General features: G+C 55.9%; 10 protein-coding genes across 10 annotated transcripts; 6 read left to right on the plus strand and 4 right to left on the minus strand.

The window, feature by feature from the left end:
- Nucleotides 1-223: 223 nt before the first annotated feature.
- L226DRAFT_539135 (uncharacterized protein) lies at nucleotides 224-1,803 on the minus strand. Its single transcript, XM_067681632.1, has 3 exons — nucleotides 1,446-1,803; nucleotides 843-1,393; nucleotides 224-793 (listed from the first exon to the last, which is right to left on the minus strand). Exons 1-3 carry the CDS (start codon nucleotides 1,772-1,774, stop codon nucleotides 282-284), a joined length of 1,392 nt encoding a protein of 463 aa, XP_067530673.1. The 5' UTR covers nucleotides 1,775-1,803; the 3' UTR covers nucleotides 224-281.
- Nucleotides 1,804-2,202: 399 nt separating this feature from the next.
- On the plus strand, nucleotides 2,203-4,346 carry L226DRAFT_470624 (uncharacterized protein; the record flags this gene model as incomplete). The annotated part of the gene is made up of 10 exons (XM_067676319.1): nucleotides 2,203-2,336; nucleotides 2,401-2,553; nucleotides 2,612-2,996; nucleotides 3,052-3,163; nucleotides 3,221-3,274; nucleotides 3,333-3,516; nucleotides 3,573-3,663; nucleotides 3,719-3,825; nucleotides 3,888-4,095; nucleotides 4,146-4,346. 10 exons carry the CDS (start codon nucleotides 2,203-2,205, stop codon nucleotides 4,344-4,346), a joined length of 1,629 nt encoding a protein of 542 aa, XP_067530674.1.
- A 577-nt stretch (nucleotides 4,347-4,923) lies between these two features.
- Nucleotides 4,924-6,724, minus strand: L226DRAFT_493318 (uncharacterized protein). The gene is made up of 2 exons (XM_067677431.1): nucleotides 5,638-6,724; nucleotides 4,924-5,582 (listed from the first exon to the last, which is right to left on the minus strand). Exons 1-2 carry the CDS (start codon nucleotides 6,590-6,592, stop codon nucleotides 5,047-5,049), a joined length of 1,491 nt encoding a protein of 496 aa, XP_067530675.1. The 5' UTR covers nucleotides 6,593-6,724; the 3' UTR covers nucleotides 4,924-5,046.
- Nucleotides 6,725-7,640: 916 nt separating this feature from the next.
- L226DRAFT_257116 (aspergillopepsin) lies at nucleotides 7,641-8,860 on the minus strand. Its single transcript, XM_067673332.1, has 3 exons — nucleotides 8,412-8,860; nucleotides 8,164-8,341; nucleotides 7,641-8,100 (listed from the first exon to the last, which is right to left on the minus strand). The coding sequence occupies exons 1-3, from the start codon at nucleotides 8,640-8,642 to the stop codon at nucleotides 7,697-7,699; spliced, it is 813 nt and encodes a 270-aa protein (XP_067530676.1). The 5' UTR covers nucleotides 8,643-8,860; the 3' UTR covers nucleotides 7,641-7,696.
- A 1,358-nt stretch (nucleotides 8,861-10,218) lies between these two features.
- On the plus strand, nucleotides 10,219-10,822 carry L226DRAFT_257126 (uncharacterized protein). Its single transcript, XM_067673333.1, has 3 exons — nucleotides 10,219-10,290; nucleotides 10,352-10,564; nucleotides 10,628-10,822. Exons 2-3 carry the CDS (start codon nucleotides 10,466-10,468, stop codon nucleotides 10,772-10,774), a joined length of 246 nt encoding a protein of 81 aa, XP_067530677.1. The 5' UTR covers nucleotides 10,219-10,290; nucleotides 10,352-10,465; the 3' UTR covers nucleotides 10,775-10,822.
- Nucleotides 10,823-11,047: 225 nt separating this feature from the next.
- On the plus strand, nucleotides 11,048-12,029 carry L226DRAFT_547866 (acid proteinase; the record flags this gene model as incomplete). The annotated part of the gene is made up of 3 exons (XM_067682532.1): nucleotides 11,048-11,278; nucleotides 11,390-11,567; nucleotides 11,626-12,029. 3 exons carry the CDS (start codon nucleotides 11,048-11,050, stop codon nucleotides 12,027-12,029), a joined length of 813 nt encoding a protein of 270 aa, XP_067530678.1.
- Nucleotides 12,030-14,156: 2,127 nt separating this feature from the next.
- Nucleotides 14,157-15,096, plus strand: L226DRAFT_575019 (aspergillopepsin; the record flags this gene model as incomplete). The annotated part of the gene is made up of 3 exons (XM_067685139.1): nucleotides 14,157-14,390; nucleotides 14,456-14,633; nucleotides 14,693-15,096. The coding sequence occupies 3 exons, from the start codon at nucleotides 14,157-14,159 to the stop codon at nucleotides 15,094-15,096; spliced, it is 816 nt and encodes a 271-aa protein (XP_067530679.1).
- Nucleotides 15,097-15,563: 467 nt separating this feature from the next.
- On the plus strand, nucleotides 15,564-16,894 carry L226DRAFT_493329 (uncharacterized protein). The gene is made up of 3 exons (XM_067677432.1): nucleotides 15,564-15,907; nucleotides 15,965-16,774; nucleotides 16,823-16,894. The coding sequence occupies exons 1-2, from the start codon at nucleotides 15,645-15,647 to the stop codon at nucleotides 16,704-16,706; spliced, it is 1,005 nt and encodes a 334-aa protein (XP_067530680.1). The 5' UTR covers nucleotides 15,564-15,644; the 3' UTR covers nucleotides 16,707-16,774; nucleotides 16,823-16,894.
- Nucleotides 16,895-17,986: 1,092 nt separating this feature from the next.
- L226DRAFT_575021 (uncharacterized protein) lies at nucleotides 17,987-18,400 on the plus strand (the record flags this gene model as incomplete). The annotated part of the gene is made up of 3 exons (XM_067685140.1): nucleotides 17,987-18,017; nucleotides 18,082-18,233; nucleotides 18,281-18,400. 3 exons carry the CDS (start codon nucleotides 17,987-17,989, stop codon nucleotides 18,398-18,400), a joined length of 303 nt encoding a protein of 100 aa, XP_067530681.1.
- A 259-nt stretch (nucleotides 18,401-18,659) lies between these two features.
- L226DRAFT_470640 (ankyrin) lies at nucleotides 18,660-24,565 on the minus strand (the record flags this gene model as incomplete). The annotated part of the gene is made up of 11 exons (XM_067676322.1): nucleotides 18,660-19,490; nucleotides 19,544-19,679; nucleotides 19,745-19,861; nucleotides 19,915-20,728; nucleotides 20,781-20,915; nucleotides 20,979-21,751; nucleotides 21,809-22,948; nucleotides 22,996-23,167; nucleotides 23,221-23,236; nucleotides 23,292-23,582; nucleotides 23,642-24,565. 11 exons carry the CDS (start codon nucleotides 24,563-24,565, stop codon nucleotides 18,660-18,662), a joined length of 5,349 nt encoding a protein of 1,782 aa, XP_067530682.1.
- Between the last annotated feature and the right edge of the window lie 104 nt (nucleotides 24,566-24,669).

Here is a 24,669-nt window from a genome sequence, read left to right on the forward strand (position 1 = left end):
AGCTCGAGGACGCCTTTTACAAGTACGAGTAACGAGTACGACCCCGCGTGCCGTATACTACTTTAACTTACTAGTCTGTGGTTGTGCAGTCGTCGGATACGCGGTGTGTTACTTTTACTTATGTGTATTTGATTGTGGTTTGTTCGCCCATGTCGTCTGCGAATTCTGAAATATATCGGCCAGCACCGGATATGTGCTGAAATAAGAAGTTGAACAACGGTGAGTCAAGTTACACAAGTGCTGGCTTGTGATGCATATGAACATCGAAGCATACTGGAAAACTAATTCGCAAAATGGTCCTGATCTAGTTCGACTGCGTCCTGCAAGATGACGCTGCACTTCAACAGTACTACTCTGCGAGTCTCAAACTCTCCATGCACTCCATCTCTCTCCACAGACCGTTGTGCCACTAGTCCAAGCTGGGTAGTTCCGAGTACGCGAGCACCCTGCAATGTTGGTGCTAGTGGGTACTCCACCTCCATACGTGTCGTATCGAACGGGTCTCCTGGCTCGGCCGCGAGCAAACTGAAATCTCGGGATACGACGCGTTCGCCAACGGTCGAGTGGAAGCGGAGGGCGAAGGTCACGATTTCCCGGAGATCGCTCTCGAACTCCGTGGAGACGATGCCTGCGATGACGTCCTTCGTTCCGGTAGCACCTGCGACAAGGAGTATGTCTGTTACGATGCCCGACAACTTGGAGATGAGCGAAGGGACGTAGTCCTGCCCAGGGAGCAGGCTCTTGAGGTGCGTCCGCCCCAGTGCTCTCCACCGTCCTGCAACTGACTGAGGTTCTTCGTGTATGTCAGGATATGTGGCGAAACAGTGCGGTATGGTACATACCTTGATCCCTGATCGCTTCATATAACTTCTCGATGGTGGTCGTGTCCTCCGCATTGGTAGGTTCCCATCTATTCGAGAATTGTCGCGTGTACGCGGCCAACCCCGCCTGCAGTGCCAACTGCACGTACACAGGGTGTTCTTCATGACGCCAGTCCGTGATGATGTCAAGGAGGTCCGACCCGACCCAGGACGACGCGGCGAGCCTCGTTTTCGCTTCGGAAATTGCGGCAGCATCCTGGAAGGGGTCGTCCGAGTGCCAGAACTCTGGAGCGTCGGAAAGGCTAGCTGCAGCCTGGAATATCAAGCCATTGAGAGGCTCGACGATGTTGACGACCTCGCTGTCGGCCACCTCGTCGAGCTTGGCAACGTACGTCTGCGCCTCCTGCAATTCCTTGGATCGCACCTCGAGCACCGCCTCCAAGTCGCGCAGTTTCGCCACGACGCGGTCGTACTCCTCCTTCTCTACTGTGCCGCTCACTGGCAGAGGTCCCTGCAAGGACTCGACGGTTTGTTGCGCCTCCTGAATTTGTCTCCTCGTCGACTCCAGCTCACTATTCCGCTCGTCAATGCAGGTCCGGGACCTCGTCAAGCTTGGAAACGTACGTCTGCGCCTCCTGCAATTCCTTGGACCGCACCTCCAGCAGCGCCTCCAAGTTGCGCCGTTTCGCCACGACGCGGTCGTACTCCCTCTTCTCTACCGTGCCGTTCAGACGTCTCTGCAAGGACTCAATAGTCTGTTGCGTCTCCTGAAGTTGCCTCCTCGTCAGCTCCAGCTCAATATCTGGCTCATCAATGTTCTGCTTGAGCTTCGTCAGTGCTGTCCCAGTGCGAGTGGTGGGTCTCTTGATACCACGGCGCAGTGATTGGCCTAATCCTTTGAAGTTGACTTTGTGTAACCAGGAAGGGCAATGGCCCGGGACAGAGCGATTCATGGTGTCAATGCAGTCTGAGCAGGGCACAGTGATGGTTTGGGTGGGGAAAGCGAGGAGGTGAGCTCAAAGGCCGTACATAGCCGTGCTACCGCAGCTGCAAGCACTGACACGTTGTTATTGAGTCTGCGTCACAGAAACCGCACTTTGGATGACCGTCCGGTGCGAAGCCAAATCGCATGTCTACCTTGTGCCTTCTTAGCATGCGTGTGCCGTGCGGTGGCCTCGAGCAGCCTGTTCCGAAGGAGTTACCCCTCTGGAACACGGCGTTTCCCGGCCAGGAGCAGGCAAACAGCCACCTACCGCAGCACAGAACGCGACTCCTGCGCAACACTTCCAGTGGTTTATATGAAGGGAGGATTCCACCGACGCCGTCCACGCTCAGTTCTCTACTCCTTTGCGCTTCTATCTGCTCCCAGTATTCTGGCACAATGATTGATCTCAATCCGTACCAGGGCACCCGCAGGAAAATGATCCTCAGTATTGACGTAGGAACGACTTTCTCTGGGATGTCGTATGCTTTCCTCGACCCCGGCGAGGTCCCGAAGATTGAAGCGGTGAAGCGGTGGGCACTTAGTGTTCCTTCGACTATCAATTTACTATCGTTTTACTAAATCTTGCGCCGATAGCTACCCCGGTCAGGAAGACAACGCAGGGCACTACCGAGTACCGTCCGTGCTATACTACCACGCAGATGGTTCCGTTCACTTCGTCGGCGCGAAGGCCATGAGCAATGACGTCGTGATGGACCCGGATTATGATGAGCTTACCCTCTCGCGCTGGTAAGTGGCATGTCACTGCAGGCACCGTTGCTGTCCGTTCACGTCTCGACATGCGCAGGTTCAAGCTTCATCTGCGTCCTGACAAGTGTAAGATAGCCGAGATGAACGAGCAGAATATTCCACCCCTTCCTACCGGCAAGACCGTCGTCCAAGTCTTCGCCGACTTCCTCCGCTACATGTTCAAATGTGCCGAAGACTACATTACGGAGCACGACCCAATCATGAAGTTGCGATGGAACAGCCTCAAGGACACCATCGAGCTGATCCTCACCCATCCCAATGGCTGGGAAGGTTTACAGGAGAGCAAGATGCTTGAGGCGGCGATCATGGCGGGCCTCGTTCCAGATACGCCGGCGGGACGTGACCGTGTCCACTTCGTCACCGAGGGCGAAGCTGGCTTGCACTATTGCGTGCAGAACTGCTTTGATTCGAAGGGCATCACGGTGCGTCCTTGATCATATCTACCGTTTGTGCCTTCTCCAACACTGTAATATGTAGCCGGGCGAACCGATCATGGTCGTCGATGCTGGCGGAGGTACTGTCGATATCAGCAGCTACGTGTCCAAGTCTACAGCACCGCTCACCGTACAGGAGACCTCCTTCCCGAAGTGTGAGTTATACCCGTTCGCGTACCAGTGCATGACCATGTTGATCACAAGCAACGTAGGTGTGATGCTCGGGTCTGTTACAGTGAACATGCGGGCCGAGAACCTGTTCAGAGGTGCGGGTGAATCGTCTGACGTCCCTGTTCGGCTGCCGCCGACTTTGCCATCCTGTAGCGCGTCTCCAAGGCTCCAAGTATGACGATGATGCCACCATCCGGGATATGGTGGATGATGCTTTCGACAAGAAGGTCAAACCGCTCTTCAGCAACGAGCCCAAACGGGCTTACTACTTCCCAACGGGGACTAAGGACAACAATCGTGCGCTGAACATCTTGAGAGGTTCGTTGACCGTTACGCAGTGGGTAGTCTTGTTGGCCTTAAGACTGCGTATGTGCCAAACACTTCGTTCTCCAGTGACGATATGTTGTCGCTCTTCCGTCCTTCGCTTGACGGCATCGTCGCGGCTATCAAGGAGCAGCTCAAGGATACAAACACTCGCAAGATGGTGAGTCTTGACAGTCGTGCCACAGCCACACAACGTTGATGTATGGCACATGCAGCCCGTCTACCTTATCGGGGGATTCTCCGCCAACATGTGGCTGTATACAAATTTGACGGTCGCACTCAGGCAGCTCGGCCTGTCCTTGTATCGCCCAGACAGCCATGCGTATGTATTCCCGCTCCGAGTCGCTGTCGCCAGTCGATACTGATGCGCTCACTCTCTCACAGGAGCAAAGCGGTTGCGGACGGTGCTATTATGTACTACCTCAAGGGGGACATGGTCGCTTACCGGATCGGCGCCGAGTATACTTTGGGGACCGATGTCAGCGTAAACTTTGATCCTTCAAATCCTGAGCACGTCGCCCGCAAAAACTCCATACAGCTTGGACCGAACGGTCTCATGCTCGACAACGGGTTCTCCACAATATTGAAGAAGGTGAATGCCGAATTCTACGGTCTTGCATATCGTGCTGAACACCAAGATAGGGAACGCTCGTTCGCCACAATCAAGAGTTCTCAGAGACCTACTGCGTTCGGTATAACCCAATGAAGGAGAAACATATTATCACCAGCGACATCATTCAGTACGCTGGTAACAAGGCCGATCCTCCGTCGTTCGTGAAACCCGGCTCAGGTTCGCCCTTCTATTTCTACGCATATGTGTACCCGTCGCACGCATCCCGCTGACTGAGACTTCAGGTGACTTCAAGACGCTTTGCTCTGTGAAGGCGGATATATCGAAGGCTCCTGACGTCCTCATCCCCGGTCTACTCTTCCCGCTCCCTGCGAAGAAAATACAGATCGTCTTGATTCGCGGAGCCTCCTGGAGGGCCGAGATACGCTGGGTTGAAAATGTGGGTGTCTCTACCAATTTTGTGAAGTCGTTTGGTTGACCGTTGAACGTACCTTCCTCATGTCAGGGAGAGGAAAAGCGGTTCGTCGATCGTCCTATTACTGCTCTGAAGTTGTGCTGTACTCACCAACTGCTATAGAAGTCGCGCTGAGCCCATTTACGACCTCGAGGACTCGGAATCTACGAATGATGTCTTGTGAGCAAGCTCCGCATAATTGTACCTCTCGTATCTGCACTGTGTACTACTACATCGCCGCCATGTCACTTGTACCACGATAGAACATGATCGCATCTATGCTATTTCCTCTAATCATTGCCATGTGCACGAGCCGTACTTCAATCTCTATGAAGCCAGACTTGACGATGTTCCAAACTCAGATGCGCTCTGGTGGATGAGTTGTGCGACGACCGTTCATCATCAACAGTATGCAGTGGTGGACTCCCAGCTCACAGCAGAAATATTTACCAAATGCCATAAGAATACTAACGGCGCCCTGCACCATAGAGCTGGAAGTGTATGAGTAAATGCCCTGGCTACATGACGACACGACCTCTTGCACTCTGCCCACTCTTGCCCAACCCGCTCTTCAAGACGACCTTTGGTTTCAGCAGCACGTTCGACTCAACATCGCCCGAACCGCGTTTCCCTCCGGCCGTCTTCCGTTCCATCAACAATCCCAAGTGCGTTGTGCAGAGCACGCTTCCCTTCCTGATCGACGAGGTCGTCTTCTTCGCATCGGCGCGCTCGTCCTGCATGCTGAGGGGATCGAAAGCCAAGTCCGGCTCGGCGGTGAAGACCACGAAGTCTCGAGAGATGATCTTCTCCCCGGTCGTCCACTGGAACTGGAGAGCGAGGCTGACGACCTCGTGGAGGTCGTGCTCGAAGGCCTGCGTGACGGCGTCGCAGACACTGTCCCATGTGCCGCTCGCGCCGTAGATGACGAGTACATCTGCTACTATGCCAGCAAGAGTCTTGAACAGACGTTGGGTCTGTCCTTCTCCCGTCTCCAGGAGGGTCTTGACGTGGGCGCGAGTGAGGGCTCTCCATCGTCCGGCGACGGATTGCGGTTCTACGGATGCCCCAAGTCAGACTCCTCGATCAAGCAGTATAATGAGAGCGCGCACCTCTGTCCCTGATCGCCATATACACACCCTCTAGCAGCCCTCGGGGGTCGACGACTCCCAATTCCCAGCTCGTCGCAAGCCAACGCGCGTACGACGCCATGCCCGCCTGCAGAGCCGTCTGTACCAAGGTGTTGTTCCGCGCTGGGTCAGCGGCGCTCAGCGAGGATACGAGGCTGGGCCCTAGCCAGGCGTAGTGCTCGACCCGTCGGACCGCCTTCTCCATCGCGGTGGCGTCCTTGTGACTCTCGAAGTGGAACTGCGGCGCGCGGGAGACTGCAGCCGCAGTCCGCGCTATCTGCGCATTCAGCGTCTCGACCATATGGAGGACTTCGTTGTCGGAGATGTCGTCGACCTTCGAGAGGAAGATCTGCGCTTCGCGTAACTCGTTCGTGCGCGCCTCGAGGAGGTCGAGGGAAGACCTGCGTGCCCGCTCTGCGTCCGCATGTGCTTGCTCGAGCTGGGAGACCCTGGCCCCGCTGCTCTTCGCCTCGTCCTCGAGCTGCGTCAGGCGGTCCCTGAGCTGCTGGGCGTCCGCGATCGCACCTTCATACAGCTCCCACGCCTTATTCGACGACTCCTTCTCCTGCTCAAGCTTCTTCTGCACCTCCTTGACCTGTTGGGGTAGACAATCTAGCTGGGTGAGACGTGCCTTGAGTTGGTCCGTCTCCGTTATCGCGCTCTCGTGTTCCGCTATCCTCCTAGCCAACGCTTCCTGCTCCTGCGTCAGCTCCCGCTCCAATGTCTCCACTCTGTTCTGGAGCTCGCGCTCCTTCGGGCTCAGTTCAGGCACAAGCACGACGTCCTTCTCAGTGCGCGCCTTCCCGGCTTCCCCATCGCGGTCACGCGCTCGGGCCTTGCGTTTGCTGACATGGCGGAAGACGCCTGGACGCAAGCGGGAGCTGGTAAGAGGGGAAAGGTCAGAGAGCTGGAGGAATGGTCTGTGGAGGAAGCTCATGGTTACGGGTCCGGGTCTGAGAACGTAGGAAGTTCCCACCGTTCTATATACTGTAGATATATGTGCGTGCACTGCGTACCTCCTGTGTTCCGCGTCGTCGACGGCAGCTTCTCATCTTGTGGCTTCTTCAAGGACAACGTGTCCCAGATATGCAAGCAGTGCGAAGATCCTGAGCAACGATGGGCATGCCCAACTGGTGTTTCGGACATGCGTCTAACACGTGTAATCAGCGTCCGTCCCGTCGTCAAGCACAGAAGGATAAGACCAACAATTACTGTACTTTCTTCAAACAGCAGAACAGTTGCCGCTGCACTCAAGGTCTACATCCCTGTCGTGAGCTGAGGGCACTTAGAGGGTAGCAAAACGTACGCGGGTGCAAATCCTTCTCCATTTACTTTCGCCATGTCATCGTCTTCCGACATTGGAGCGCTACCAATGCGCTGATCTTGGTCCTGGATCGTCCACCTATATACAAGACCCTGAAGCAGGTTCTCAATTTTTGCAACTGATGATTCCGCATCGATTGGTACCCTGATCCAGAGAATACGTCAGTCTTCATAGTTCGACGCGATCATCCATGTTGTTCACACAGCTTCCCTTCTTGAGAACTCGTTAGTCGAACACACGTAGATCAGGGTACTGGTAGGACTTGCTATCATCGACGTAAATCCCGGGCGTATAAGGTGACTGGTGGCGGCGAAACTCAAGGCAATAGCACACAAATCAGACGTGAGTCAAGCATCCAGCGGATATTCAGACTGGAGTAAAGTGCAAGATAATAGTGCCTCCCATTGCTGGGCCTAGATGGTGGTAGTGTGGAGTGAATTTGTTCCGAGTCCGTTGGCGCTGGCGCTCGGGTCTTTCCGGAAAGCCCCAGCTTGGCTCAGTAGAACGACTCCCGTAGTCCAATGTCCATGCAATTGCTCGGATTTATCCTCATACACGCAGGTGATAGCTATAACGAGCAAGCCATGGGCCATAACACGCGCTAGCTGCAAGTGTACAACCAGGACAAGTCCTTGCCGTGCTAGTAAAACTCTAACCTTCAGTACCCAGAAAATAAATATGTCGTAACCAAAGTCCCGAAACCAAATGAGCGACTGTTTACCCAACATAGGAGACGGCGACAGAGTCAGAGGCAGTCGAGACCGAAGTGAGCACCTTGTTGTTCTGCTCGATGTTAATGATGGTCGACCCCGACGGACCAACGGTCGAGCCGCTCGTCGTCTTCGCGGACGCGTCGGTGAACGTGACGGTGCCGAAGTTCGCGAAGGGGACGAGGGAGCCCCCAGACTCGAAGTCCTCGACGATCCACTCCGCGTTGTACTCGCAGAGCGACGGCTGGCCGGAGAACGTGTGCGAGACCGTCTGGCCAGTGGACTCGTTGGTGATCGTGGCGGTCCCATCCGACAGCGAGGTCGCAGTGACCGACACGGTCACGGTGTCGCCTGCGGAAAAGCTGATATCGGAGAAGTCGTGTGCGTAGTCAGGGTACCACTCGTACCAGGCTGTCAAAAGGAGAGTCAATCAACGTCCATCAACATGAAGGGTTTGAATCGGAAGACGCGTACCATCGTAGGTCACGCTCGAGCCCGAGACTGTGAAGTCGAGACCAGTCTGCAGGATCGCAGTCTGGCAGGTGTCGCCGTCGATGCCAACCCATGCCGATGCGGAATGCGAACCAGACTCGCCGGAGGGCTCACTAGGAGTGGGGACTACGAAGGTGCCGGTTACGGAAGTGTATGTTGCCTAGAAAGCGGAGGCGCCGCGGTCAGCATCGTGCGTGCATCGCGGGCAGACGAGAGGGGAGCGAAATTACCGTGTTGGCAACCAGCACAGCGCCGCCCCAGTTGGGGCTATAGTCCACATGCGAGTTGTTCGTGATTAGGTTCGCCTGGGCGGATCCTTGGCTGAGCGTCTTGGGCTGCGACTGGTGCGAAAAGCCAGCGGCGCGGCGTGCTGCGCGCTGAGCAAAGCGCTCCTTGGAAGTGGGGACGGCGAAAGCTGCGGTGGCAAGGAGCACCTGGCAAAGGAGGGTGGCAGCGAACATGACGGGGAATAGGGACAGGAGGGTCTGTCGACTCGAGAGGGCTGTAGAACTGGACGTCCCGAGCTGAGGGATAGCCGTTACTTTGCTGGGCTTATATATCCTTAGGCGCAATACTCCGGATTAACGACGCATAGCGGTGCATACGGTGCGAGGTGCGGAGGTAGATTACGAGTTGCTAGACGGTTGCCCGAATGTCGGAGGCCGTCATTTGTTTTTGTTCGCCGTACCGCGGATTGCGATGCTTCGAGTTGGCCAACCGTCGACTGCGCACGAGATGACGCCCGGCAGGCCATACATACACTGACTTTGAGCGGTGTCGGTTGCAAGTTGTAACTTGAACGGAAGTGAGTTATGAAACGTCAGTGCCACGAAAAACAAACTCACCATGCCGGAGAGCAATTGGATAGGTGAGAAACGCCAGTGATTGATCCCTTCAAAAGTGCTGTTCTCCGAAATCCTTTTCTGTCGGCATGAGGCTCGGAGATGTCTAACCCGCTCTTTGATACTGCTGCTGCTTTCGGAGAATCAGCAGGTTCGGGGCCTGTAAAAACCACATTATCCTCTTCAATATTGATACTAGGCACTGTACCTTCAAGTGAAGGGCCACATGCATCCTTAAAGTAGCTTTGAGTGTATGCGTATAATCGTAGACGACGTTAAAGTTGAGACAGATCATCCGTGCACGCCATGTCGGACTCGAAGGGGTCTCCAGACTCCCATGGAGACGAACATCCATGCCGAGAAGGCCGAAACTAAGGAGTTGATGACGTAATGTTTTTCCACGAATTGAAAACATCATCAACTTCAAGCATCGCCCTTGAGCTTGATTCCTCCGACTTGCCAGCGAACAACATTATTCATTCCAAGTGAACCTCCTCAGGCGTATGTTGCGGGCCCGTTCTGCCACCCCCTGAGGCCTGGGTTCGAATTCTGGACATTCTTATATGCCTTATAGGCCAATCCTCTTAGACCGGGCATAAGTATCACATCGCGTTGCCTCCAGCTCGGCGCCGCTAGCAACTCTCGTCAAACCCAAATACCAGCGGTCGGGTTGGTAACCTCGCGTCAAGTTCTCTCTGTATACTGACGCCACACTGTAGTCCTGCGATGTTGCCTGGAGACAGGTACGTATCAGTGTTCATTCATGTCCAACTTCTAAAACCGACCCAGCAGCGCATGAACAAGTCTTTGCTGTTGTGCCTATCGGCTACTGTCCATTCATAGTCCTTCGAATCTGCTGGAAGATACCATGTCAATGATACCTGTGTCATGTGGTTGCGCGTAGCTTGATATACACGGAGTACGAGCCGCGACGGACGTGATCTTCCGAGCCGCACCGCTGATGACACGGCCCCCAGTCTTCTGACAGATAGGTCGCGATGAACTGTGTCCGTCTGTCAGTGTCCAGACTGACTTAGAGTTCAATGGAGCTTCGTGGGGCGGCGGTACGTATTAGGTTTACACCCAAATGCCCCTAATATGATGCCAACCTTCATCTCTTCTCAGATCCCGCTCAAGTATCGTCATTGTACTGGAAGATGTCGTAAACTGAATGAATGCTGCACGACTTCAATGCAAGCGGTCGGAGACCACCGTGATCTTCGTGCAGCTTCATGCGAACCTACTTACACAGCAAAACGGCGCTCAGGTGAGTGACAATTCGTCCACTCCTCCTCCACCTGCATCTAACATGGTCTCTACTTGTCTAGACATACATATCGTGACATGCGCAGGACACTATGCATGTTGAGGTACGAGCATCATCACCGACGTGCCCATAAACATTCACGCTACACGAGCGCCAGTGAACCTTCAGTGAGAATATGGCCCGAAACCACTCCCACGTTCCCGGCCACTTCATGATCTCGGTGTCGCCGGTATATCTTATCCGAAGAGTCGAAGACAGTTGTGATACAAGTATGGTGAGTCTTTCGTTCTATCTTTGCAATCAGCTTCTCTGACTGTGAACCGCACCTTGGGGCTAGATCACGCGTGCCCCCTTCCTCGGTTATTTTATCATTCAAATCCTCGTGTCGCTGGGAGAAATGTGCTTGTTTGCGGTCCTGCGACGCATGTCATTCTTCCGTGAAGTGGGTGGGGAAGCTGCGAAGCCAGGAGAACCATGCGTCTGAGTGGCCCGGAGCTTGCACGAGTGCACAAGGTTTGTTCATCGCATCTGACCGGTATTCTTCCTCGCAGAACAATGCGTACATCACAGCGCGATCTGCCAAGAGCTTCTCCGACCTCGATGCTCGAATACGGTGTCGGTTCTAGTCTCCGCCGACGCCACGAACCAGTATAAAAGCCTCGAAGGTGTTGCTTCATGTCCTCAGCTTGGGATTCACCACCTAGTGCTCCCCGAAGCCCCCACTCGAGCCCACATCCACTCGAATCCTCTGCCCTTCATGTTCGGCGCTGCTCTCTTCCTTCAGGTCCTTCTCGCCACCGCGGCGTTCGCTATCCCGACTTCTAAAGAGCGTCTTGCGGAGCGCGTTGCTCGTCGTGCTGCCCGCTCGCACTTGACTCAGCCCAAGCAGCTCGTCGTGCGCCCTGTCACTGAGGAGCAGGCGGCGGGCAACACCACGCACCCTGAGTTCAGCAGCAACTGGTCTGGTGCCGTCCTGGTCGCTGGTGCGGTAGGTATCTTCACGCAATCTATCTTCTATCTTGACCCCCTCTCTACCACTCTCTTCTGTCGATCTCGTCATGTGGAGTTAGTACGCTGACATACGGGCATTTCTCGCTAGAACACCTTCAAGTCAGTGACCGGTACCTTCACGGTCCCCACGCCGCGCGAGCCGTCTGGCGGCTCCGGCACCCACTCTGCTTCGGCGTGGGTCGGTATCGATGGTGACACCTGCGGGAACGCCATCCTCCAGACCGGCATTGACTTCACGGTGTCCGGCAGCAGTACTTCCTTTGACGGTACGTCATCTCACTCCCACACATCTCTGTTCCATTCATTAATTGCATGTACCCATAGCCTGGTTCGAGTGGTTCCCCGACTTCGCGCACGACTTCACGGGCATCACGGTCAGGCCTGGGAACTCGATTACCGTGTCCGTGACCGCGACGTCGCTCACGGGCGGTACCGCGACCATCGTCAACCACTCTACGGGCCAGACGGTCTCGCACACATTCAGCGGCCAACCCGCGCTCTGCCAGGAGAACGCAGAGTGGATCGTCGAGGACTTCTCCGAGGGCGGGGGCCTCGTCCCCCTCGCGAACTGGGGCACTGTCACCTTCACGGGTGTATCTGCGGGCACGTCGAGCGGCACGACGACCCCCGCGGGCGCGACCATCATTGACATGGAGCAGAACGGCCGTGTTCTGACCTCGGTCTCCTCCAGCTCCTCATCGGTCACTGTCTCCTACACGGGCCCTTGAAAGGAACGAACTTGAACAGGACCACCTGTGGGGGCATAGTGTTTCGGGAGCAGTCTTGTTCGCGATTGTTGCACGCAAGCGCGGGTAGGTTAACGTCTCTGAGTCTCACGACCGTGTATCCTTACTGTGTATCATTGACAATCATTGTCGGAGTGACCACCTCACCACCGGCGTCGAGTTCAACTTGGTCTTGTCCGAGGTGCGTTGCTTTTCTAGTGCGAGTGACATGTCTCCACCAGATATGCACAACGTGTGCCACATCCCAAGCATTTCTCTCAGCTATCCAATAGAGGATACGTGAGTAGTTGAGCACGTTGACCATCGCGGGCGGGAATTGCCATAGACGTCTTGGGTTCGGCAATTTCTCACGCCTGATCAGGCGCTTCCCTTCCTGGGCGAGCAGCTTGGCATCTTGGTCTTTACCACCACGTAGTGGTTAAACGCAACCTGATGCTGTGCCTTCTGGCATCTCTGAGTCTGTCGAGGTATGCTCCAGCGAGGCCCGTTCATCGCGGGAGTCAGCCGACACATGAGTGAAACCGACCAGGTCAGTGGAATGGTACTACAGCAAGTGTTGTTGATTCATCTTGCTGAACGCTCTCCACACCAATCTGCCTCTTCATAGTGCCGCAAATCCTCGGTGAGACTCCCGCCGGATACGATCGCCTACGCTGATAACGGACCTTGCGGATGCCTCGCAAGATATATCATTTCGGCGCCCACTGGGACGCTATCCGAAGAGGGAGACACTTCAAATGCCAGTCGGGCGACTCGCTTGCTCCTTGCAGCATGGGCGTTCTGAACGCTAGCACGCAAGCTTGTACTATCGGTGAGTGCTGTTGTCGTATCGTTGTCGGATGCGCCGGCGGACCCGCATCAATCGCATAATCCTTCGGTGACGTGTCGGTCCATATGGTGCACCGACATCCCATCGACGTCGAGGGACGAACTCCATTGTGTCTCATTTGGCTCGATCGGTCCAGTTTCGGCGGTACACAGTGTTGCCGCAGCCTCGCTGCCATCACACGAGGTGGCTGCAGCGCAATGCCGTGCTCCGCCGCGGCTGTCAACGGGAGTCCAACCTGGAAACTTCCGACATGGAAGCTCATGTACAGTTGAAGTGCATGGTCAAATTCGTCTGGGCCGCCATCGCGTCCCATCGCGTCCCACAGACATGTGGGCATATTCGGGCACCAGGGGTATTCGTGTCTACGTCCTCCAGCTACGTCTTCGGTATTGCGTGAACTTCCATCATGCAGAGCACTCGCACTTGCGTCATAGGGCGATGCACGCATGTGCATGCCCTCGCCGCTCGGTGCCTCCGTTCGCTGCATACATTCATGCCATGTGTTGCGATTGGCAATCTGGACATAAGATATTCCAATACTTCGGCTCTCGTACGGGCTTCCACATTACAAACTATTAAGACATGTTCTAATGCGTTGGTGCTTTAGTGCACTCGACACTAGCATCCTCGACGGGCCACGATATGTCGTCGGTTCCGAACGACCTACGGTTCTCATAACACCGGGTCCGAGAGTGCGCATCAAAGAACAGTATCTTTAGACGCCCGGAGGAGAAGGACCATATGTGCTCACGACAGATCTCCCACGTCCTTGGTCTTTCTGGATGTCGTCTCTTTCTGCCAGTCTGATTATCTCCTGACACTGGCGTCGTGCTTCTTAGGTCTATTTTTGCAATCTACGCCGTTCTGGGCTACCAGCCTTCAGTTGCTGGTCACGAGGATGATGTTACGCTGGTAACCCACCGTACTAATGCCGGTGAGAAACCTCGTGCTTGCCTGTTTCGGAGTTGTACAGGTGCATGCTCCCGTCCGTGCAGCAACGTCAAGTGATCGAAGAACCATAGGAAGCCATGCGCACTCCACCGATGGCCCTGTTAGCGTAATGCGCGGTATAACGAACACAATTGATGGATTCCAGGCTGAACGTCTAGCAGCACGTCGCTCCACTGCCGAGCATGTTCTGCGCGGTACGCGTTGAATATCCGGAGTAGTACGGGTCGGCGTATAAAAGCACGACGAGATTGTCGGGCAATCCTCAGCTCGGGACTACCAGTTCTACAGCCCATTCGAGTCGACAGACCTTGTCTCCTCTGCTCGCCGCCATGCTCGCTGTCACCCTCCTCTGCCAAGTGCTCCTCGCCACCGCGGCGTTCGCCATCCCCACCTCCAAGGAGCGTTTCGCTCAGCGTGCTGCCCGCCGCTCCACTGGCATCGCGCACCAGTCGCAGCCCAAGGCGCTCAGCCAGGGCGCCCACCAGGTCGACAACCTGCTCACGAACACCTCGCACGTCGAGTACAGCAGCAACTGGGCGGGCGCCGTGCTCGTTGCCAGCAAGGTGAGCAGTGCCCTGTAACCAGACTGCGATAAACGAACGAAGCTCACTGCGTCACTGTCTCCTAGGCTACCTACAAGTCCGTGACCGCAACCTTCACGGTCCCTACCCCTAAGGAGCCTTCCGGCGGCTCTGGCACGCACTCTGCTTCTGCCTGGGTCGGTATCGACGGTGACACCTGTGGCACCGCCATTCTTCAGACCGGTGTTGACTTCACCGTCTCCGGCTCGAGCGTGAGCTACGATGGTGCGTAGTTCCCATTCTACCTCACCTGTTTCGTGCGTTGATCGCAGATTGAACTCCAGCCTGGTACGAGTGGTACCCCGACTACGCATACGACTTCTCCGGCATCACGTTCTCCGCAGGCGACAGCGTCACCGTGACCGTGACGGCGACGTCCAAGACGGGCGGCACGGCGACGATCACGAACAACTCGAAGGGCAAGACGGTCTCGCACACGTTCTCCGGCCAGCCGTCGCTCTGCGAGTACAACGCGGAGTGGATCGTCGAGGACTTCGAGTCCGGCGGGTCCCTCGTCCCCTTCGCGAACTTCGGCACCGTCACGTTCTCCGGCGCGTCCGCGACGACGACCAGCGGCTCCACTGTGGGCCCCTCCGGAGCGACCCTCATCGACATCGAGCAGAGCAACAAGGTCCTCACCTCTGTCTCGACTGGCTCCAACTCGGTCACCGTCTCCTACACTGGCTGAAAAGCCAGTCCCACTCGGCATCTCCCCCGTCTTTGGTTGCAACTTTCTTAAATGGTAAAGGGTGGCGTCCGCACCACGCGGACGCAGGGCTGGAAAGAAAGAACTCGCGTGTATTCATATCGTATTACGACGTGAGACGAATTGCGATGATGACGATGTACGGACGTCTCGTGGCGTGATTACTTACCGTAGTTCCTCTAGGCTCTCCTCCACCAGGGTGAGTCGCGCCGCGATCATACGCTCCCGACCATGTTTATAGCCACATGGTGCCAGCCAGTCAAAGATCCAAGCAGAACTGAGTTATCTAGCGATCGCAGCTGGTGGGGATGCAGAGACGGTAAGTACTTGGGATAAGAAAGAGGTGGGTATGCCTTATGTCAGGCAGCCGCGCGCTCGGTCTCCTCGGCCTTTCCCAACGGGCGCAGTAAGTCGGTTACACTGTACTTGTCACCGTTCTACCACCGTCCTTTTCACCGTTCTTTTCTCGAGTATCGATCTCTTCTGGACAACGCTCTTCTCAGCTCCTTTCCGTGCAAACTCTTCCGAGAATGATAACCCCCAACGAGGAGCTTGAGCGGGATGATGAGTTTTGGTTCGAAGATGGGAGCGTTGTTTTAGTCGCTAGCAACGTCGGATTCAAGGTCTACAAAGGCTTACTCACAGCACACTCTCCGATCTTCTGCGATATGTTCGCACGATCACAGCCTGACGACAAAGAGATATACGACGGCTGTCCCTTTGTCCACGTTTCCGACTCTTCCCAGAGCTTGAAGCATTTCCTACGAGCAATGTTTCACAATGTCAAACCACTGTGAGTACATATAAGTATTTCCCACATTATGTCAGAGTCTTATGCACGCTCCCGTAGCTTCTATCGAGTTGAAGGGGATCCGAAGATCCCTATCGAGGAGCTGCTCTCAGTCGCGCGCCTGGCGCACAAGTACGATGTCGGAGAGCTCCTGCGACAAGCAATCGCCTGCCTTCAGACATATTATACCAACAAACTCGCTATCTGGAGAGCGAGGAACCAAGGGGGCAATGTGGCTTTCGAGATGTCGTACGAGTTCCCAGCTTACGCGATCGGCGTCGTCAACCTCGCGCGACTCACTGAAACGTCCTCCATGCTACCGCTGGCATTATACGATTGCTGTTCTCTCGGCGGACGCATCGTGCACGGGTGGGCCCGACAGGACGGCACGGTCGAGCATCTCTCCGTCGAGGACCTCGAGCGCTGTATTGACGGGTCCCTCGCACTGGCCATCAGGGCTCTGTCTTCCCCCTTCAACTTGTTCGTAGGAAGAAAAATGGTGGAGAAGACAGAATCATGCCTCAATACGAAATCGGTGTTGTTCGGTGGCGCGCCGGGCTCTTGCGAGGGTGCTCAGGCAAAAGTCAAGTCGCAGCTGAACAATGGGGCATGTGTGTTAGGCACACGGGCTCTCCACTCTCACATGACCATCCCTTCCTTGTCACAGAGCTTCTCTAAGATGTGTTCCAGTTGTCTATTGATACTGCAGAGCAGAGAAGACGCGATGCATGAAGTACTTTGGGGCGACCTCCCGTCGCTTCTCAACTTGTCTATCCCGGATTGGCCCACGCCCTCAAAGTGACAACCGGGTTGTTGCTTGTCAGCATCCTGGATTTGGTACCGAACATCAGCGCATTAGGTCTGGATTGGGTGCGTCTCTTTCGAATGACGCAGACTTGCCTGCTGATTTTGCTCAAGGTTGTACGACTTTACTTGTAAATACACCAAATGCAACGTCTCCTGGACATCCGTTTCACAACTGAGACTGGCCAGTGAGGATGCTTCGGGAATACACACACGGTCGGATCGATCCAGAACCTCTGCTGGAATACGGTAGAATCAACTCGCTGGTCAGGGCCCGTGCGCCATATCTGCCCTTATCGTTACCCGGCCGATTGCGGTGTCAATCTTCCCTACTACCTTCTGCTTCGAAATACTCCACTATACAGCGGGATTGATCACGCACGCCTGTGTGCGCGACATTGGTGCGAACTTCTTCCGGCGGTTCCTTGTCCCGCCCGGACCGTGAACCTTGGCAGAACCATCTGACGAACGGTGCAGCAAGCACCCGGAGAATGAGGCCCTAGTCAACGCTGGAAACGTCCGGGTTGGCGCGTCTTTCAGCTCCATGATACTAGTCTTCCCCTGCCCCACTGAGCGGACCTCTAGCACGCGTACCTCCGAATCCATGCCCATGAAGGGAAACCACGAATGCTGCCGGTGAGTTCTTTCACGTCAAAGCCCTCTCTTACGTTTCATCTTCTATCACGTACTATTTGTACTATGGCTAATACAACTCCAGTCCTGTCATCGACTTTTGCCAGATGTGGTTAATCGTCGCTACGGCTGAGTCGCCGTGCTAGCCATACTGCATTCCGCGCCGGTCGACCGCTTGCGCTCATCCCGCCGTGACAGGGTGGTTCGAACGACGATCGTCAACGTTCGTGGCTCATAACACGCGATGGCGACAGACAGTGCTCATTTCCGCAGTGCTCTGCGGCTTCTCTGTCGGTCTTCCATGTCTTCTACGCTGCTCTAGACGTACTGGTTGACGAATCTAGCAGGTCAATAGCATCTGCGAATCATGCCGAACTACGTCGCGCCATTCGACCTGACCTGTGTTTCGCTTCAATGGATGACTGTATTTGGCTCGGTAGCCAACGGGAATATTGGCGCGTCACACGAGCCATTGTGTTCAGCGTTCTCGGCTCGGTGCGCGACAATGAATACACCCGACAGCCTCGGCTTGTCCGCACATCGACGAGCTATAAAAGGAGGTCCGTTTCAACGACATCCGACCAGGTCTCGCAGAGCTCTTCACCCACAACACTCAACTCCTCTCCACCACCAACACACATCACAATGCCGGCTAAGGGAGCTCGTGGCGGTTCTGGTGAGCGACACATCTCTCAGTCATTCCGTCACCATCGTCGCTGATATCGGGTTCCGCCTCGCAGCCAGTGCCAACAAGACCACCCCCACCGACGCCTCGCGCATCCAGTCCAGTCAGGTCAGCGTTTGCCCGTCCCCGCCTCCCTCCCCATCCTCTTCCTATCCCGATCCCATCCCTGCACCTATGCGCCCGCGCGCCGCCTCACTCTCCGTCTCTGTCCGCGCACGAGCGGGAGTCTCATACGCATTCGCATTTGACCGCAGGCTAAGGCCGGGAACGACACTGGCAAGGGCTCCTTCCCCGCCCGCGCTCAGGCCTCCGCGGCCAAGAACGCCCCTTCTCCTCCCAACTCCAAGGCTGGAGGCAAGGCCCCCAAGGCATGATAGCGACGCATCAGTCTAGACGAAGAAGCTCGGCGGGGTACGCAAAGTTGTAGACATGGGAAATCGGGAACCGCTGCTGGATGCGGCGCGGGATTGTAGAAACGTGTTGCATTTGTATCAAATCTAGTAACTGCCCTCGCCTCACCATCGGTCTTGCTGTAAGTGATATGTTTCGCAGTACAGGTAAGATTCCATTCAGCCCGTTGAAACCTTCTGCTCCTACTATACACAAGACATACATACACATCCTCCGGGAAGCCTAGATTGTGTCCTCGTTCCAGAGCTCAAACGCGTAAGTGGAGTGCCACTGCGCAACCGCACTGAAGTTCTTAGCCTTCGTCTCCTTATCCTCTGCAACTTCTGGCTCTAGGCCCTCGTCGTCCGCCTGGTGACCGTGCGAGACAAGTGTGTTGGGCTTGCGCCCTACGCGCTGCAGGGTGCCATCCACGGAACGGTGCACGTCGTTGAGGTGAACGAGTTGTCGGCGCAGATGAGGCTTAGACGCGACAGCCTCGACGATGTAGTCGAGGGTCTTGTAGCAGTTCCGGTCTTCCAGGAGCGGCTTGAACTCGGCATCCTTGTCGTCCTTCAAGTTGTCGTCAGCGGCGGCAGCTGCCTCCGCCCGCTTCTTCGCCGAGGTCTCGATCTTGCTGGTGAATGATGCGAGCTCAGTTGCGAGCTTCGTGCCATTGCGGAGGCGTCCCTGAGCGACGAGGTGTTCGATCGTCTCCCTGAGTTTCTGGATGTCTTTGTCTGACGGGTAAGGACGATCGTTCGAGTAAGGATGCAGACTGTCGCTGATGGTGGGGATCAGAGGGAGAGTGCCCGGGCCGTTATTTCCGGCCGACACCTGCAGCCACTGCGAAACGACCATCTCCAACGGGGTGTTCCCAACACCATCCTCGAGAGTGAGGGCCTCCTCCGGACCTGCTTCGCCGAGCAAGCGCGTGATTTCTGCAAGAGTGTCCTTCGTTGCAATATGCAAAGGCGTGGAACCGCTGCGGTCGCGCAACAAGAAGACCGGGGCCTTGAACTTGAGGAAAAGCTTGACGGCTACGATGGAATGCTTCTTCACCGCGATATGGAGTGGCTAGGGACACTAAGTCAGGAATGGAACGCGTACACATGCAGACATGAACGTACGGTATTCAGGGCCTTCTTCGATTGTTGGACGAGCATGCGGCAGGTAACGTCCTCAGGAAGCTTGTTCAAGATGTGCTTGAGGAGCTTCATGTGTTTCTCTGAGTTCTGAGCACAGAGGATGTGGTAGACGTTCCAGCTACACGGGAGATAGTCACGTCAGCCTGCGTGTTGAGCGAGTCGCACAATTGTACGTCAACGCACCCTCGACAGTCTGTCTCGGTCGGAGAGATACCCTTCGACAGCAGATAGTCGAACATGTCTGGCGAACATCCCCAGTTAGCGGCCACCAGGATGTTGTTGAACCCGACATAGAGAATCCTATGGTATGTGTCAGACACGAAAGCAACGGAACCAAGAGGATGACAACGTACTTGGCCATGAGCGAGTCCTGCATCTGAGCAGGTTCGAGATCCACCACGGCCTTCAGAACATCTAGGTGGTCCCCGATGATGGCCGCAGTGACGACCGACTCATTGAGCTCATCCTGCTTCCAGCCTATCCTCGCCGGAATCTGAGGGATGATGCGCTTCAAGTACTGAGCATGGTCGTCACTGTGAGTAGAAGCGTAGTACTGATACGCGCTGACCGCGCGCTCGCTCGAGAGGTAGCGGATGCATCCGATGGCCCCCTGGTGCGCCGCCGTCCAGAGGAGCGGGAACTCGTGCTTCCGCTCATTGCTAGGTGCGTTCGGGTCCGACTTCTTCACGAGGTCTTTACGCTTCTTGCCATGAACATTGAGGCCCAGGTAGGTCTTCGGAGGGAGCTTCTTCGGCTTTGCGTCCTCAGCGCTCTGCTCCTCATCGTCTTGCGACTCCTCCTCCGGGATCTCGATGCCCGCCCCAGTACGACGGATAAGTTCATCGAGCATGTCAGGGCGGTCTTCAGCCAGGATCCAGGACTTCGCGTCGTTTGGAAGGTCGAGAGGCTTCGGCAGCGCCTTGTACAGGTCCGCAATCTGAACGAATGCTTCGAAGTCGTTCTCCAATACAGCCTTGTAGAGCGGAAGACCGCTCAATACCGCGTTCGTCTTGGGATGCTGGAAGCTCGTATTTAACTGGAGAAGACGCTCGGGGGCGACATCACATTGGACGGACGAAGGGCGCTGGGCGATATCGACGAAGTTGATCTCGGGCTCTTCTTCCTCCTCGTCTTCCATGTCGGAATCCTCGTCATCGGAGTCATCTTCTGCATAAACAATCAGACGTGCCGCATCAGGGACAACTACACGGCTCCTTACCAAGAGCGATCTTCGCAAGCTTGAATTTTGGTGGTTTCGCATCGACAGGTTTGTACTGGGCGACCGCGATAGCGAGCACAAGCCTAGCTGTCGACCAATGACGATGCTTTATCGCCAATGTCAGAGGGGTGGCATCTATCGTGGGCAACAAGAGTCAGAAGCGATGAGTGGACGACTTGGTGATCAGAGAAGACGTACAGTGATTCTCGGCGAAACGAGACGTGATCTGAATGAGCTGCTGGTCTGACTTCCCATCCTTAGGCAAACAGAGCTCCTCGATCTTCGCATTGTCGCCATCGCTGCATGCGTCATACAGCTCATTGTAACGCGCAGTGAGGTGGCTTGGAACCTGTTCGAACCCCCAGGTTCCCGTCATTCGGAAGAACTCCAAGTCGTTCCGCGACCGCCAAGACCTGAACACGCCAGTACGGAAGTAGTTGCTGGGGTCGTCGGTCGTGGGCTGATCTGGATAGAGCTCCTTCCACGTCTTCGCACCGCGAGAGACCAAGAGCTCTTCCGCCTTAGTGAGGAAGTCGAGGGTGAGATTCAGATTCTTCTTCATCTTCTTCTGTGTCTCTTCGTTGTGTCCGAGGACCATCGGCGCACCGTCCGCTCGCTTGCCTTCACTGTTGCGAAGAATGCTGATGACCTCCTCCCAGTGATTGCCCATCCATCCGGACTGTTCCGCAAGCTCCTCGAATTTCTCCATGTCGTTATCTTGCTCCACCTTGGAGATGGTCATCGAGAGTTCCTTCTTGATGGCAGTCATCATACCGCGGACGGCATCGAGGAGAGACAACCTGCTATTCTCGTTACTGTACGAGTTGTAGGCTAGCCTCATACCGATGTTGAAGTCCGCTCCGAGGTTGAGAAGCGTCTCCAAGACGTCGCTAGTCTTGTACAGTGCGGTTTCCACCGGCCAGTGGATGAGTTGGCGCCATCTGAGTTCTCCTGAATGCCAAGCGTTTTTCCTGCGGATGCGTGAATGGTGTCAGAGAAGACATAGTACGGGTGGACTCGCCGCGTACCTGAGGTCTCGTGCATGACTGAAGTCTTCCTCTGTGAAAGTGACTTTCGCGCCGTGCGCGAGGAGGACTGCCATGGTCGCAAAGTCGTTCTTGGCCAGCGCAGACACGATCGGGTAAGTCATGAGCAGCTGATTCGAGACGAAGGGGGAGTTGATGACAGCCTTCGCATTCGGGTCGTGACGCAAGAAGGCATCGACGAGCTCGGGCTTCGTGGAGCACACAACCCGATGGAAGATCGTGAAGAGGTCGTCATCTGCCTGGGAAGACGTCGCGCCAGCTGCCACGAGCTTCTTCACGACTTCGCCTGCGACAGCAATATCGCGCGTGACCGCGGTCAGGGTGAGGGGATGGTATGGCTTCGTCCACCAGCCCTCAGCCTTCGTCATGAGGGTTGCATCTGCGCCGCCAGCGATGAGCTCGTCAATGGCACCGAGAGATCCGAAGATGATGGCGTATTGGAGCGGCGTGAGCGCGTAGTCCCAGTCCGGAACGTTGACGTCGAAGACGTCTGGTACGTCCTCCTCGTCTTCAGGAATCTGGCCAAGGTCCTGCTTCGTGTCCTCGCCCTTCTTATCTTTCTTGTCTCCGTCCTCCGAGGACCAGTCGTCATCGCTGCTGTCGCGCTCCTCGTCTTCGTCGTCGCCCTCGTCATCATCATCGTCTTCCTCGCCCTCGCCGTCGTCGTCATCGACGTCCATCTTGTCCTCATTCTTCTTCTGCTCCTCAGCGCGCTTCGCGGCCTCTTCCTCTTCCTTCGCCTTCTCCGCGTTCACTGCGCTGCGCTCAAGAAGCTTACGTACTACCTTCGGCAGGTCGAGCTGCGCGGCGAGATGGAGCGCAGTACGACCATCGACGACGCGAGCAGTCATACGAGCACCCGCGTCGATGAGGTCGCACGCGATATCGACTTCCTTGGAGAGGATGGCGAGCTGGAGTGGGGTACGACCGACGTGGTCGCGATGGTTCAGGTCGAACCCCTCCTGCGTGGCTATTTTGCCCACTGCGGCACGGTCGCCCAGGACGATCGCGTTGAAGAGCTTGTCGGTAGGCCCGATATACGCTTGCTCGGCCCACTCGCCCTCGTCGATGGGGTTGAAGCTGCCCGACAAGCTCTGGCGGCCGGGGTCCTCTTGTATGAACCTGGCTAACAGTCAGAAAGGCGATGAGAACCTGAAGGTCGTACGTACTGGACTCGGCCCCTCACGTAGGAAGCATCTTCTTCCTCTTGCAATTTCTTCTCCTCGTCGTCCTTTGGCTCGGGGCAGTACTCACAGCAGTCCTCGATGCACTCTTGCAGTGTGCCGAAAAACGCAGGGTGGCGGTGGAGACGGCGGTCCTTGTTCTTCGGGTTGAACGGAGCTGTCGTAGCCGGGTTAGTGATACACCGGAACGATGGTATACGAACAACTGACAGTTCATGCCCAAGTCCTATGAGTGCAAGGGCTTATTAGTAAGCGTTATATCGGGCTCCGGGTGAGCTTACCGTCTGGTACACAAGCTTGTCGATGCGACGTGCATCCCACCCAGGGCCATATGGGATGTGGAGCGACACGACGTCGTAGTCGTTCATCTCCAGTCCGCCTATGTCGATGTTGGCCTTCAAGTCGCCCTTGAGCTTCTTCTTGCGTCGGCTGTAGTCAATGTTCGCATCGGGACGACCGCGCAAGCTCCGACGGTCGAGGAGATACTTCTGCCTCGCATCGACGTCTGCAAGCCTCTCGAGCACAAGCAGACGTGCGAGACCTTCCACACGCTGTATGGATCGCTCGAAGATCTGTCGATATGCACACTGGTCAGGTTGGTCAAAAAATATCTATGCGAGGCAGTACGCACAGTCGGATCTATGTCGTCCCGGCGCAGGGTGGGAACGTACACCTCGAAGTCGCGCAGGGAGTACTTGGTGAGTCGGACCTCGTATGAGGGCGAGCGACGGGTCATGTCCACCGTGTTGCACTGACGCATCATGGCGACGATGGCACGCGGATTCGCCCAGACGCGTTGGCCGTCGAAGGCGCAACACGGCGCATCGACGTCGAAGCCCGCCAGGATCTCCGCAGGAGAGCTGTACAGACGCAGCACAATCTGGATAGAGCGATACGGGTACTGCGAGTGGATAGACACGGTGTGCTTCGTGCGCACACAGGTGACGTCCCACGGAACGGAGTCGCGTACAGCCTCGTAAATGGTCTGCATCTTGACCTCGGCTTGCTCGGGAGTCAGACCGTAGAGGAACAGGTCGACATCAGAGGTCGGGAACGCGTTGTTATGGTAGTACTTGCGCATGGCGCGCTTCGACGCCTTCGCAGACTCGGGCAAGGGAGCGAGGCAGGCTTGGACAGCACCTCCCGCCGCAACGACGTTGCTCCAGTCGGTGAGCTGGGACAGTGAGCCTTCGGTGAAGAGTCCCCAGTTCTTCTTGAACTCTTCCAGACTGGAGACCATGGCCGGCTCACCCTCCTTGCGGCGGCGCGTCTCGTCCAGGGGGAGGATGTACTGTCCGACGAGGTCGGTCTCGCCGGTAACGACGCGCGCACGGGTCTTGCGGATGTCATCCGGGGCGTCGAACACGTCGACCAAACCGACGTGAGGGTCACGAAGGCGGCTGTTTGTCTTGTCCGTCGCCCAAAGCTTGCGAAGTTGGGCCTCATCGTCGAGCGACAGCTGGAGTACTTGAGAGAGTAGGTCGGTAACACCAGGCCCTGGGGGCAACTGGGTGATACGAGTGAGGAAGGCTTGAGCTTCAGGAGTTTGGGGCATGTCTGGATGGACACAACGTTGGGTATGAGATGGATGAATGATATAAAACGTCGTTGTGTGGCGATACTGACGGTAGTTGGGCAGCGAGCCAAGCTATATAGCTT

The sequence above is a fragment of the Lentinus tigrinus genome (assembly GCF_003813185.1).
Source record: "Lentinus tigrinus ALCF2SS1-7 unplaced genomic scaffold L226scaffold_40, whole genome shotgun sequence".
NCBI lineage: Eukaryota > Fungi > Basidiomycota > Agaricomycetes > Polyporales > Polyporaceae > Lentinus > Lentinus tigrinus.